The 12,628-nt window shown below is 36.7% G+C and overlaps 2 protein-coding genes across 2 annotated transcripts; one reads left to right on the top strand and one right to left on the bottom strand.

Moving 5' to 3' along the window:
• LOC8070579 (fimbrin-5) lies at positions 2,159–7,851 on the top strand. The gene is made up of 15 exons (XM_002454041.2): positions 2,159–2,332; positions 2,431–2,668; positions 2,770–2,943; positions 3,043–3,290; positions 3,411–3,582; positions 4,094–4,132; positions 4,266–4,340; positions 4,491–4,607; positions 4,881–5,092; positions 5,858–6,010; positions 6,093–6,292; positions 6,548–6,705; positions 6,784–6,880; positions 6,961–7,052; positions 7,249–7,851. The coding sequence occupies exons 2-15, from the start codon at positions 2,582–2,584 to the stop codon at positions 7,441–7,443; spliced, it is 2,019 nt and encodes a 672-aa protein (XP_002454086.1). The 5' UTR covers positions 2,159–2,332; positions 2,431–2,581; the 3' UTR covers positions 7,444–7,851.
• On the bottom strand, positions 11,408–12,318 carry LOC8070578 (glycine-rich cell wall structural protein). Its single transcript, XM_002452319.2, has 2 exons — positions 12,160–12,318; positions 11,408–12,031 (listed from the first exon to the last, which is right to left on the bottom strand). Exons 1-2 carry the CDS (start codon positions 12,242–12,244, stop codon positions 11,766–11,768), a joined length of 351 nt encoding a protein of 116 aa, XP_002452364.1. The 5' UTR covers positions 12,245–12,318; the 3' UTR covers positions 11,408–11,765.

Raw genomic sequence — 12,628 nt, 5'->3', positions numbered from 1 at the left:
CCACGAGCTGAGAGAAGTGGAGAGGCAACCACACAATCCATATGTAAAAGATGTGGTGAAGCTAGACATAGAGAAGGTAGTTGGAAGTGTAGCTTCACGAGAACTAAGAAAAGATAGGAGTCAATACATTTAAATTTACGATTGTTATTGTTGTAATGTACTAAGAAGTGTCAAGCCTGAGAGAAAGATGAGCAAGACAGGAGATCTCCCTACTCTCGAACAAACCACTCTAAGGCAATGTTATCCTAAACGCTAAACGGTAAACAGTCGGTCACCCTTCTTTTAGCGTTTAAACTGTTTAGACGGTGTTTAAATGGATTAAAACGGTCTAAACGGTTTTACACAATATTACAAAAATGTGCATATTTTTAATGTAAAATCAATCATTCTATCATTTATACATATTTATGCAACTAAAAACCATTAATTTTATTATGTATATATGTTTATGCATGTTAGAAGAATTAAATATACATATTTATGCATGTAACAAATCAATTTTATATATTTATAAATATAATAAATTTAAGTATACAAATTGTTGATATAAAATTCAACTAGATTCACCTGGTGTTTGCCTAAACGGCCGTTCAGCCGTTTATCACGTTTAGTACCGTTTACAACCGTTCTGTGTAGGCCGTTTAGACCGTTTTCCCTGTTTTTTGACCGTTTAAACGGTCAACCGTTTAATTTCTCGTTTACCCCCTGAACAAAACAGTTTGCCACCGTTTACCGTTTAATTGGCCGTTTAGGTGAACACTGCTCTAAGGACAAGGCTAGCATTAGCAAGGGAACCTACAGTGAGGGCAATGCTGCAGGCAGAAGAAGCTCAACTCAGAGCTTCAGAAGCTATGGGAGTTGTTGAAGCAGCAGCAAGGGCAGCCAATAGAGAGCTCCCTAATGAACCTGTGCATACAGAGTTTTAGCTAGCTGCTCCAGCAACCCCATGAGATCCAAGAACAAGGAGGAATAGTCACTAGGATTTTTATTCTAAATTAGTGCAGTGATTGCTGTTGTAAATACCCCTTAATTTCAAAAATATGTTATTTTCATAAAATTGTTGTTGGGTGTAGCTGAACCGGTTCTAGGAGACCTACAAGTTGTGGAGTTTGTGCCCGAGAAGATGACTCCTAGAAGGAAGACGCTGGCCTCCAAGATCAAGAAACACATGAGCCAATCCAAAGCTGTGGAGATGGGAAATAGTGACTTTTATGTTTTTTTTTGGCAACTTGTGTACTTTTGTTGGCTTGAACTGTTAAATGACCATTGCCTTAGCTACTGTGTGTCGCCTAGAACCTTTTTAATGACTATGTATGGCTGCCATGACCAAACCTAGAGATCACTGGTCTCTTTAGCTAATGGTTTGCCTCCGGTGCATTCTACATTTCACATATATTTGCTACACGTGGATTTGCAGCCATGTATGCATGTCAAATATATATATATATATATATATATATATATATATATATATATATATATATATATATATATATATAGAATAATGATGATCGCAATTACACATATAACAATTCAACATACGAGGTTGGCACCAAATCCACATGTTCTCTCTCTCTCTCTCTCTATATATATATATATATATATATATATATATATATATATATATAATTGCGATCATCATTATTCAAGCATATATGTTGAATTTTTAATATATTGGCTGTAGGGAGCAAAACAGCAAAAATGTCTTTTTCCCTAGCCAATCCCGTGGCAGGCTGAGTTAAGACAGCCACTGAGATAAAAAAAGAATAAAAATATAACACTAGAGATATTGCTGGAGTAAATCATTAATTGCAGTTATAAGAAAGTCAATGAGATAGGAGCCATAGCTAAGAAGGGGAAATATTTAAATTGCCCGAGTATCGTCTCCTTCCTTCAGACGGCCTGGCAACAGAGCTTCGAATCAGCAATGGCGGACGTCAGCCAAGGTTTCAAGAGGGTATCTATCCATGCTGGAATAGTCCTCCGCCCCTGTCCACAAGCATTCCCTAATACTGAGACACCATGGCACCCTCTATCGTGGGGGAGTCACTCGGAGGTTCAGCTCCTAAGATTAGCAGGCGAACTATTTGTGGCGGGGCGAGAGGGAGCCACGTTTTTAGCTTTCCCTCTCCCAAAGTTTTAACTCTTTTCCTTTGAATGGCTGCATGCAATCCAACCACACGTCCCCTCCCCCACCTTTGTTGGGGTATGCTAGGAAGCAATCATCCATGAGGAGGGAGTAGTTTGTGCGGAAAGAAAGAAGAAGAAGAAGAAGAAGATTGTGTTTTCTTTGAAGGCAAAAGATTTTTACTTTAGCCAGCCCCTTGGGAAGGTTAGTGATGATTTCTTCTCTTATTCTTGTCATGTGTGTTTCAGATTCTATTCGCATTTGCTCGCCGTTCTGATTATTCGTTGCTTTGATGCATTTAGTGTTAATATTGTGACGAAATCCATGGAAGGTTAATGGCAACTAGTCCTCCTGTAGTTGAGGAAAAGAATTTTGTGACGGAAACAACAATTGCCCAAGTGCAAGAAATAATATTGTTGAAATAACTAGTCTGATCATTGAAATTGGAAGACAATGTCTACCTTCTTTGGTGTTCTTGTCTCTGATCCAGCGCTGCAGAGCCAGTTCACCCAAGTGCAGCTTAGGACCCTCAAAACAAAGGTAAGCAGTAATCACTTCGATCAGTTTTCACTCGCGTCCATAGTTCTGATGTTACATATTGTTTAACCGCGTTGTTCTTATTTTATCCTTTACTGTAATAGTTTACATCTGCAAAGAGACCCAACGCAGAGCATGTAACCATAAAAGATTTGCCCCCAGTGATGGAAAAACTGAGGGGCATCCATGAGGTTCTGTCCGAAGAAGAGGTCAGCAAATTTTTAAGCGAGACCTATCCTGATATGAACCAACCTATAGAATTCGAGCCGTTCCTTAAGGTACATAGGATCATTTTTTTGGTCTAATCTACTACCAATTTGTCATTGTATTTATGTTAGGAAAAATTGTTTTAGTAATGCAATCTTGTAATTTGTTAGGAGTACTTAAATCTTCAAGCTAAAGGGACCAGCAAATCAGGAGGCAAAAAGAAACTGAAGGGATCTGTGTCGTTTTTGAAAGCTTCCACCACTACTCTCTTGCATGTCATTAACGAGTCCGAGAAAACTTCCTATGTGAACCACATAAATAATTTTCTGAAAGAGGACCCTTTCCTTAAGACTTTCTTGCCAGTGGATCCAGCATCGAACGAGCTATTCAACCTTGTTCGGGACGGTGTCCTACTTTGGTGAGCTTTTTTTAGCGGTGTTACTACTACTCTGTTATGTTCTTCCACTATGCCATTTCTTCATTCCAGCTTTTGTTCATGATCTTCTAAGGTTTGTTCCCTTATCTTGTAATGAATCAGCAAGTTGATCAATGTTGCTGTTCCGGGCACAATAGATGAGAGAGCAATCAATACAAAAAAGGATCTTAACCCATGGGAGAGGAACGAGAACCATACACTTTGTCTCAACTCTGCAAAGGCCATTGGTTGCACTGTTGTTAACATTGGAACACAAGATTTGATTGAAGCTAGAGTATGTTTTCATGTTATCTAATTATTATTTTGTTCTCCCTTATTTTCCTATATAACTAGTCAAGAAGACAAGGAAGTCAATTTTGGAATGATAAAATTGTTGACTAGCTTGTGTATGTCTTGAAATACATTGTTGTCCACAGAAACATTTTTAAAATGAATATTTTTTTGTACTCCATCATGTTTTACATTTTGTACATCAACACAGTCTTCAAAACATAGTTTTGACTAGTATTTTTCTTATAAAATATTAATAAAACATGATAAAATTATACTACATTTTGAAATAAATATTCTTATAACACTTTCAAACATCCAAACTCAACACATAAAAAGTAATATGCAACTAAGTTTGGAATGGTTGACTTAGGAAAACACCAAAATGTCACTTATCTGTGACTAGAGGGAGTATTAACAAAACAATGGATGAGATAAACATTATCACTTTGGTAGTCAATTTGCAATTTATCAGTTACATCATTCGGGACTAAATATCTTATGCTTTTGTGCAGCCTCATCTAGTTCTTGGGCTGTTATGCCAGATCATAAAGGTATGTGCACACAAATATTACTATATCAATTAACAATTAGTAAATAAATCTTCAGCCGTTTAGTTTTGGATTGCTACATTATTTACAAGCAACTATACAGTGGTTCACATGTGTTTCACTGACCCTATCTCAGATACAACTACTAGCTGATCTGGACATAAAGAAAACACCTCAATTGGTAGAGTTGGTGGCTGATGATAATGGCAAGGTTTGGATCATCATGAATTTAAATGTTATGCATGTGCAGAAAGAACTATCTATATACATGCATGGTTATTACAAAAAGAGTTGAATCATGGTTAATTTGTTGTTCACTGACAAAATATTGCTAATTTGGTGTTGCCATGATGCTATATAGGGAGCAGAGGAGCTGGTCACCTTAGCACCAGATAAAATGTTGCTTAAATGGATGAACTTCCATCTCAAGAAAGCAGGGTATAAAAAAACTGTGACAAATTTCTCTACTGATGTGAAGGTATGTATATCTTAGTACACCTGGATATTATTCATTGTCATATACCTCCACATGACATTCCTTATAAACAAATGTTTCCTAGACAACCTATAGCATTTTACGAAAAGATATTTCCTTATAGACAGAAACAACTGCACCATGTGTGGCTTATTTATGTATGGTTGTCAAATCACTTGATATATTCACCACATTTTCCAATAGTGCTAACACACATGGTGATAACGACTGTGGGTAATTTTGTTGTTCTGTGTCTTATCGATAGCCTACATGCAGGATGGTGAAGCGTATGCTTACCTTCTCAGCACCCTTGCTCCAGAGCTTAGCTCAAAAACCATGATAGAAACTTCAGACCCAAAGGAGAGGGCGCAGAAAGTACTTGAAACCGCAGAAAAGCTCGATTGTACAAGATATGTAACGTCTAAAGATATTGTTGAAGGTTCGGCCAATCTTAACTTGGCATTTGTTGCTCAAATATTCCAAAACAGGTAAGTACGTAGAGAGAAATGACCTTTCCTATGCCTGTATCTTAGGTTGGCAAGAACTCACAATGAAGTTCAGCAATTAACTAGCATGTGTTATACTTATACCTCTTGGCCTCTTGCCTATGTCTTCACCATGAACACATCACAATATTTTGATACTGTTGAAATTGAACCTTTCAAATGCACTGTATAGAAAATATTCTCTATTTTTGTGAACAGTGTACATGGTTTTTAATTACATTATCTCCCTAGCATTGCTGTTCCATTTTTTATCAGCTAGATTACTCAATATTTGATGATAATAAAAACAAATGAACGAATTTCGTATAAAAGAACTATATATGTCTAACTAGCAAGGCATATTTATTAACTAGATTATCGTATGAATGTGCAAATATAGGGAAGATACCCGTGACATGCAAAATTTTGTTCTTGTTTTTAGTTTTGAGGAAAGTTATTTAGTACACACGGACAGATGTCTATCATTATCTTGATTATCATTTGAATGTGCAAATACAGGAAAAACAACTGAAATACATATCATGTCTCTACCACTTTAGTCTTTCATTTAGTTTTTCATACACTAGTACTGATCTACATGGACTGCAATAGCATTCACACCACAGTGAATGTTGAATGTTTATTTAGTTACTCCTCTAGAAGAAAAGAGCATGACTCTTCATCATATCTGCCTAAAGTCCTAAACTACGAACAACATTTCTCCCTTTGTTAATGCATCTTGTGTGGAACGATTACAAACTTGTGCAGAAATGGTCTATCAACCAACACTGTGGCTCCTGTTCATCAAGATACTCCTGATGATGTGGAGGCATCCAGGGAAGAGAGAGCATTTCGCCTATGGATCAACAGTCTTGGAATTCCAACTTATGTGAACCATTTGTTTGAGGATGTTAGAACTGGGTAAGACTTATCTCTAAGAAAAAATAACCTTAGCTTTTTTGGTATATATATATGTTGTTACCTTACAGAAGTTTATTTGCAGATGGGTTATGCTAGAGGTTCTTGACAAAATTTCTCCTGGGTCAGTTAACTGGAAGCATGCATCTAAACCACCAATTATTATGCCATTTAGAAAGGTTGAAAACTGCAATCAGGTTATCAAAATTGGGAAGGAGTTAAACTTTTCTTTGGTGAATGTAGCAGGAAATGACATTGTGCAAGGAAATAAGAAACTAATTCTAGGTAAATACATGTTTATATATATGTAAGCTTTGAACTTATTCCAATTGTTGCTTTGATGCTCCAGATTCCTTTTAAAAAGTTGTTCACATTTTCACTTATTATGGGTAGATTATGTTATTTTAGCCTATCAAGGTTCAACTGCTTCTATAGGAGGCGGCTTAAATTACTTTTTTGGGAATAATTTTGGCTTAAATTTCCTACAAGAGGAGAAAAAAAATGCTTCGATTACTTAATTGAGTGTTTTCTTACTCCCAGCTTTCCTGTGGCAACTCATGAGGACTAGTATCCTACAATTGCTAAAAAACTTGAGATCCCACTCTAAAGAGAAAGAGATCACAGATGCTGACATTCTCATTTGGGCTAATAACAAGGTCAAGGAATCAGGCAAAACTTCCCATATTGAAAGCTTCAAGGTTCATCCTTCACCATTTTGACTAAATGGATCTGTCCTGTTATGTGCATAACCTTAAGCTGTCCTATTGATTCTCTAGGACAAAACAATAGCAGATGGGGTGTTTTTTCTTGAGCTCCTAAGTGCTGTGCAGAGTAGGGTTGTTGACTGGAACATGGTGAAGAAGGGGGAGGATGGTTTGTATCAATTTCATGTATATATTGTGTTATCCTGTGAATTTTCACGAGTAACATGTCATTTGCTTTCATGGTTGCAGAGGACGAAAGGAAGCTGAATGCAACATACATAATCAGTGTTGCTAGGAAGCTCGGTTGCACTGTCTTCTTGCTGCCTGAAGACATAATGGAGGTAACAAGGCAATGCTGTATTAGTTGCACATATAAATTCGATAAAAATGATATATAAACAACAACTTCCTTATAACAAGCTTGATATAAATCAACACTAGGCATACCAGTGGTCGTCTCAGTTCAACCTCCGTCGTCCGTCCTATGAGGCAGTAAAAAGAACTGTATTTTTTTTTATGTTTGCACTGTCGTGGCAGGTGAACCCAAAGATGATCCTCACCCTTACTGCAAGCATCATGTACTGGAGCCTGCAGAATCAAGGGCCTTACCAATGTCCACGACCACAGGATGCTCTTCCAGAGGAAGAGGAAGGCGAGGAGGAAGAGGAAGAAGAGGAAGAGGAGGATTTCGAAGGAGGGGTCGAAGATGGTGTCTCTGAAACGACCACTTGATAAGAATGTCATGGCTGACTAAGCATTCACGGTTAAGTTACTGGTTTATCAAGGGCATTTCTGAAATGCTGAGGCAAAGAAATCCAAGTGAGCTGCAAAGAAGAAAGTTTTGGGTAACATAGCTGATTTCATTCTTTGCATGCCAAAGACAACTAGCAGAATTCAAGTTTGTTTAGTAGGTAACAGTGCGCACAATTGCACAGCCTAATCTTGTAAGCTAACTGTATGCAACTGTGAGAATAATAGCCAAATATTTTGCTAGACTGAGATATCAAGATCAAGACATCTAGCTTAGAAGTATTTTCATCTTTCTGGGCCTTGGATTTGGGCCTCGTGTGGCCTTCTCGTTGTGTGGGCTTGGCCTTCCTGCTTGCCTAATTAATGAGGGCTCCATTATTTGAGTTGACATATTCCAGCGTTTGACCTTGCAGCATGCATGTGATGAGTAAAATGTTACGGTTCATCTGTATCTGTATTTCCAGTGTATTGGCAGTAGGGAAGAGAGATGTGTCAGCACTCAGCAGTCAGCTCTCTGCAAATGGGCACGGAAATGGTCACATGTGGGGTATGCAGAGACAGAGAGGCTCGAGGCCTGGTTTAGTTTCCAATAAATTTTATAAAATTTATTAGGTTTTTCGTCACATCAAATCTTGCAACATATACATAAAATATTACATATAGATTAAAAATAAATAATTACACAGTTTATCTGTAATTTACGAGACGAAATTTTGAACTTAATTAGTCTATAATCGGAATATTTGTTAAATACAAACGAAAGTGCTATAGTGTTCATTTTGCAATTCTTTTTTACAGCTAAACAAGGTCTCAATCCGGAACCAAAAGGAAGAACCGTCGTCTAAAATGAAAATATGTGAGTCAATGCAAGACTGAAGAGACAGACATTGACTTTGTGGCCTTCCTTTAATATCTGAGGCAATCTTGTTGTATGCAATCTTTGGTCAGGTAAGCAATTTTGACCGGTCCTTTTTGTTCCTGCTGAAAAGTAACATCAAAATCCCTCCTTTCCATTACCAAAATAAAAATAAAAATCCCTCCTCTTTCTTTTTTTTCTCGATCTTTAGCATGATCCATCTTCTCCAGCGCATTTGTAAATTGATCCCTGGTGGCTCACATTGTTGAGTCAAGTTCAAATGAACTATCATTTTACGATGTTCCAAACCAATTCTGAAAAAATGCAATTTTTGAACAAGTGTTTTGGGTTTTTCTGCTCAGGCCTTGTTTAGTTCGCAAAATTTTTTGGGTAAGAGCACTGTAGTATTTTCGTTTTTATTTGATAAATATTGTCCAATCATAGAGTAAGTAGACTCAAAAGATTCATCTCGCGATTTACAGACAAACTGTGCAATTAGTTTTTATTTTTATCTATATTTAATGCTCCATGCATGTGTCGCAAGATTCGATGTGACGGAGAATCTTGAAAAGTTTTTGGGTTTTTTGTGAACTAAACAAGGCCTTACACAATTCGCACAGTGGATCAACCAAACAGACCTCAGCGGCGTTAGAAATTTGCGGCCAAGGTTTGGGGTTTATTTATACCTGATGATTGTGCTACTTTTCACTTGTGTGAGGTTTGATATATATTTCTGACTTTATTATCAATTATCAGTATGTAATGTGCTCTCAGGAGAGTACACAAATCAAGTTTTGGACTTTGGTTGAGTACGAGTTCCTCTCGAAATTTAATTTTAAAATTTAACGAATTTATATTATTGTGCTCCAAATCGACATGCCTTCGCAACTCATGCATACGCCTATTATCTTTTAAAACTAGTATATGAGACCTGAGCAGGACTGGACATAACCTTTGATTTAATTTAACATATGTTCTTTTTCTGGATCAATGACATGTGCTCTGTTTTCGTTCAGCCGATTGAAAATTAATGTCAGAGAGGTACGTTGTGTAAGTAATAATTAAGGCCTTGTTTAGTTCCCAAAAAATTTTGCAAAATTTTTCAGATTCCCCGTGACATCGAATCTTTAGACTCATGCATGAAGTATTAAATATAGATGAAAATAAAAACTAATTGCATAGTTGGGTCGAAATTGACGAGACGAATCTTTTGAGCCTAATTAGTCCATGATTGAACAATTTTTGTCAAATATAAATGAAAGTGCTACAGTGTCGATTTTGCAAAATTTTTTGGAACTAAACAAGGCCTAAGTATAGATCTCAAAGTTATGGGCCTTTTTGCGATGTCGTCGATCTATCGGTATATATGCATATGAAGAACACTAGGTTACGGGTTTTTAAATCTACATACTCAATGTTTCTTTATTGTTATTTCATTTTTCTGTCCATATTCTTCCTTTTTTATTTCTTTTCAGTTTTCGTTATTTTATTTTATTTTATTTTCTGTCTTTTTTTATTCTTTTCTTGTTTTAATTTTATCTTTTATTTTCTTTTGGTTTTGGTTTTATTTTTATTGTTCTTCCTTGCTTCTATTTATTTTTCTTTTCAGATTTTCTATATTTCTTCATTCTTACTTTATATTTTATTTCCTTTTAATCTTTTTTTATCCTTATTTAAATTATTCATTTATTTTATTTTCTCTATGCACTTTTTATCATTTGTTAATCATGTTTGTTTTTATATTTTCTTATTAGTAATTTTATTTTTTATTTTTATTTTCTATATATATATGTCATATTTATGTAGTATATATTTAGTGTTCTATGTTGTGTTATGTCATATTTACGTAGTATACATGTGATGTTCTATGATGTTTCTTATGGTGTTCACTTAGTATACATGTAATCTACAATAGATGTAATGTTTTATAATATATTTAATGATGTTCTATGATGTATTTAGTTATGTTAATGTTCTATAAATATATTTACGATATTTGAAAAGTAACCCTTTGACATTATTTGAAATTTTTCTCCATTTTGTATTTTTATTTTTTTCTTATGCTTTTTACTCTAGATTTTATTATTATTTTTATCTATGTCATGTATTTATGTATTTTTATGTATATCGTAATATCAGTTTCATAAACCTAAAACTAAAATACTATTCTTCTAAATCGATAACATTTCTTTACAAAAGACAGAGCATTGTTTGTTGAACCTAGAATATTGTCTCTATTAAATAAAAGAAAATATTTTATCTTTATAAGATAAATATTCATTAATAAAATTTTATCTAAATATATCCATGTGCGATCTTGTTTTGAAGGATTTGTTATAAGAAATTTAATGGTGCAATCTGAATTTAATTTATATATCTGGTTTAGGAGTTATGACTTTTTAAATTCGTTAAAACAATTTTGCATGCATAGGTGAGTGGGGCCTAGGTTGATGGGATAGCGTGTCATCGCGCAGTAAAAAAGACCATCAAAGGGATGAGAGTTGTTGACGGGTCTTTTCTATATTTTTTAGTTGTAGAAATAAATATTCATTAATAAAATTTTATTTAAATATATCCATATGTGATCTTGTTTTGAAGGATTTGTTATAAGAAATTTAATAGTGCAATCAGAATTTAATTTATATCTTCGATTTAAGAGTTATGACTTTTTTTAATTCGCTAAAACAATTTTGCATGCATGGTGTTAGTGGGGTCTGGGTTGATGGGATGGCCTATCATGGCACAGTAAAAAGGACAGGAGTTGTGGCTTCACCATGGTGTGGTAGATGGGTCCTCTTTACAATTTTTAGTTGTAGAGAAGAGATGTTACTCCCTCCGTCCACGAAAGAGTCAATTTCTAGAGTTGTCCTAAGTCAATCTTTTTAAACTTTGACTAAATTTCTAGAAAAAAATGCTAAGATTTATAGTATCAAATTAGTATTATTAGATTCATCATAGAATATATTTTCATATAATGTGCATTTTATATTATAGATGTTGTTACTTTTTTCTATAAAGTTAGTCAAACTTTAAAAAGTTTGACTGGCACGGATCCTAGGAATTGATTCTTTCGTGGACGGAGGGAGTATATATTAATACATATAATGTCCTCTAATTTCTTTATTCCATGGCATGCATTACACATTAAACACAGCATTACACATTAAACACACCATTTGGTCCAAATAAGAAAGTACAACACCAAGAAACAACACGACGACAATAGCTAGTGATTCCAGTCACCACACTATTGACGACGTAACAACATACTACATATCACATAGATGCATCTGAATCTTTATTATTCAAATCAAAACCAGATTTCTGCTGGCGACGACGTAGTAGAGTAGTAGGCCCTATATATGGACATGGACGTGTAGTAGTACTTATTATTAGCTACGATACGAGTCCATGTGCATCTTGATCGGCATGTATATATGTAGCTTCTTCAGTTGTGGACCTCGGTGAACTCCGGGCGGTACATGGGCTCCGGGATCTCGTCGGCGCGCGAGCAGCACCGGCAGCCGCCGTAGTACCCGCGGCCGCAGCATCCCCACCGGCAGTAGCCGCCGTGGCCGCCGCCCCCTCCCGGGTAGCCGCCACGGCCGCCGGGGTAGCCACCCCCACCGCGCCAGCCGCCGCCGGGGTAGCCGCCGTACGGGTAGCCGCCGCCACGGTAGTCCTGCACGTCAGCTTTGTTGTTGTTCTCGTGCTCTGATGCATGAGTACAGGTTACCGTAAGTATATATCGAGCTACTTCGATTCTGCTTGAAATTAATTAAAGCTGAAAACAACAAGGAAGAATATAACAAAAGCGCGCTAGTCGATCGCGTTATGCTCACGGGTTTGCTCGTTAGCTGCTGAGGCGACAAGGAAAACGGCGGCGAGCAGGAGAACCAACACGAGGAGTCGCTTGGACGACGCCATGTTTATATGTCTCTTTGCTCTGGTCAACTGCGAGTGTACTAGTTTGTGATGAGATGCTATGCATGCGAACCCAAGCGTATTTATAGGGAGGACAAGGAGGCTGGACGATTTGGCTGCCGATCTTCTTGAGATCCATCGTCGTCGTCGGCATGCAACTGTAGGGCTACTAGGGGCCCCATGGATATTTATAAGCGTTTGGCGTTGGGAGATGGATGGCATTAACGCTGCCTTCTATCGTGCTTGCAAGTAGCCCAGGCGCCAGTGGCTGCGCCATCTCTGCTCGTTGAAATCTTGCATGCTCTCTCTCGGTGTGGGAAACATGCATGCATGCAATGCAAGTTTGACTCGGAATTCGATCGGAAGCACTTGCATGAACTGTTAAAT

The sequence above is a fragment of the Sorghum bicolor genome, chromosome 4 (genome assembly GCF_000003195.3).
Source record: "Sorghum bicolor cultivar BTx623 chromosome 4, Sorghum_bicolor_NCBIv3, whole genome shotgun sequence".
NCBI lineage: Eukaryota > Viridiplantae > Streptophyta > Magnoliopsida > Poales > Poaceae > Sorghum > Sorghum bicolor.
Note: the sequence above shows the minus strand (reverse complement) of the source record. Positions and strands in the feature narration are given on the sequence as shown.

Excerpts from the sequence above, each read along its gene's own strand:
- LOC8070579 (XM_002454041.2), top strand. The coding sequence starts at position 2,582 with ATGTCTACCTTCTTTGGTGTTCTTGTCTCTGATCCAGCGCTGCAGAGC. Across the intron at positions 2,669-2,769 it reads TTAGGACCCTCAAAACAAAG|TTTACATCTGCAAAGAGACC; the intron begins GTAAGCAGTAAT and ends TTACTGTAATAG. Across the intron at positions 7,053-7,248 it reads TGCCTGAAGACATAATGGAG|GTGAACCCAAAGATGATCCT; the intron begins GTAACAAGGCAA and ends CTGTCGTGGCAG.
- LOC8070578 (XM_002452319.2), bottom strand. The coding sequence starts at position 12,244 with ATGGCGTCGTCCAAGCGACTCCTCGTGTTGGTTCTCCTGCTCGCCGCC. Across the intron at positions 12,032-12,159 it reads AGCAGCTAACGAGCAAACCC|AGCACGAGAACAACAACAAA; the intron begins GTGAGCATAACG and ends CTCATGCATCAG.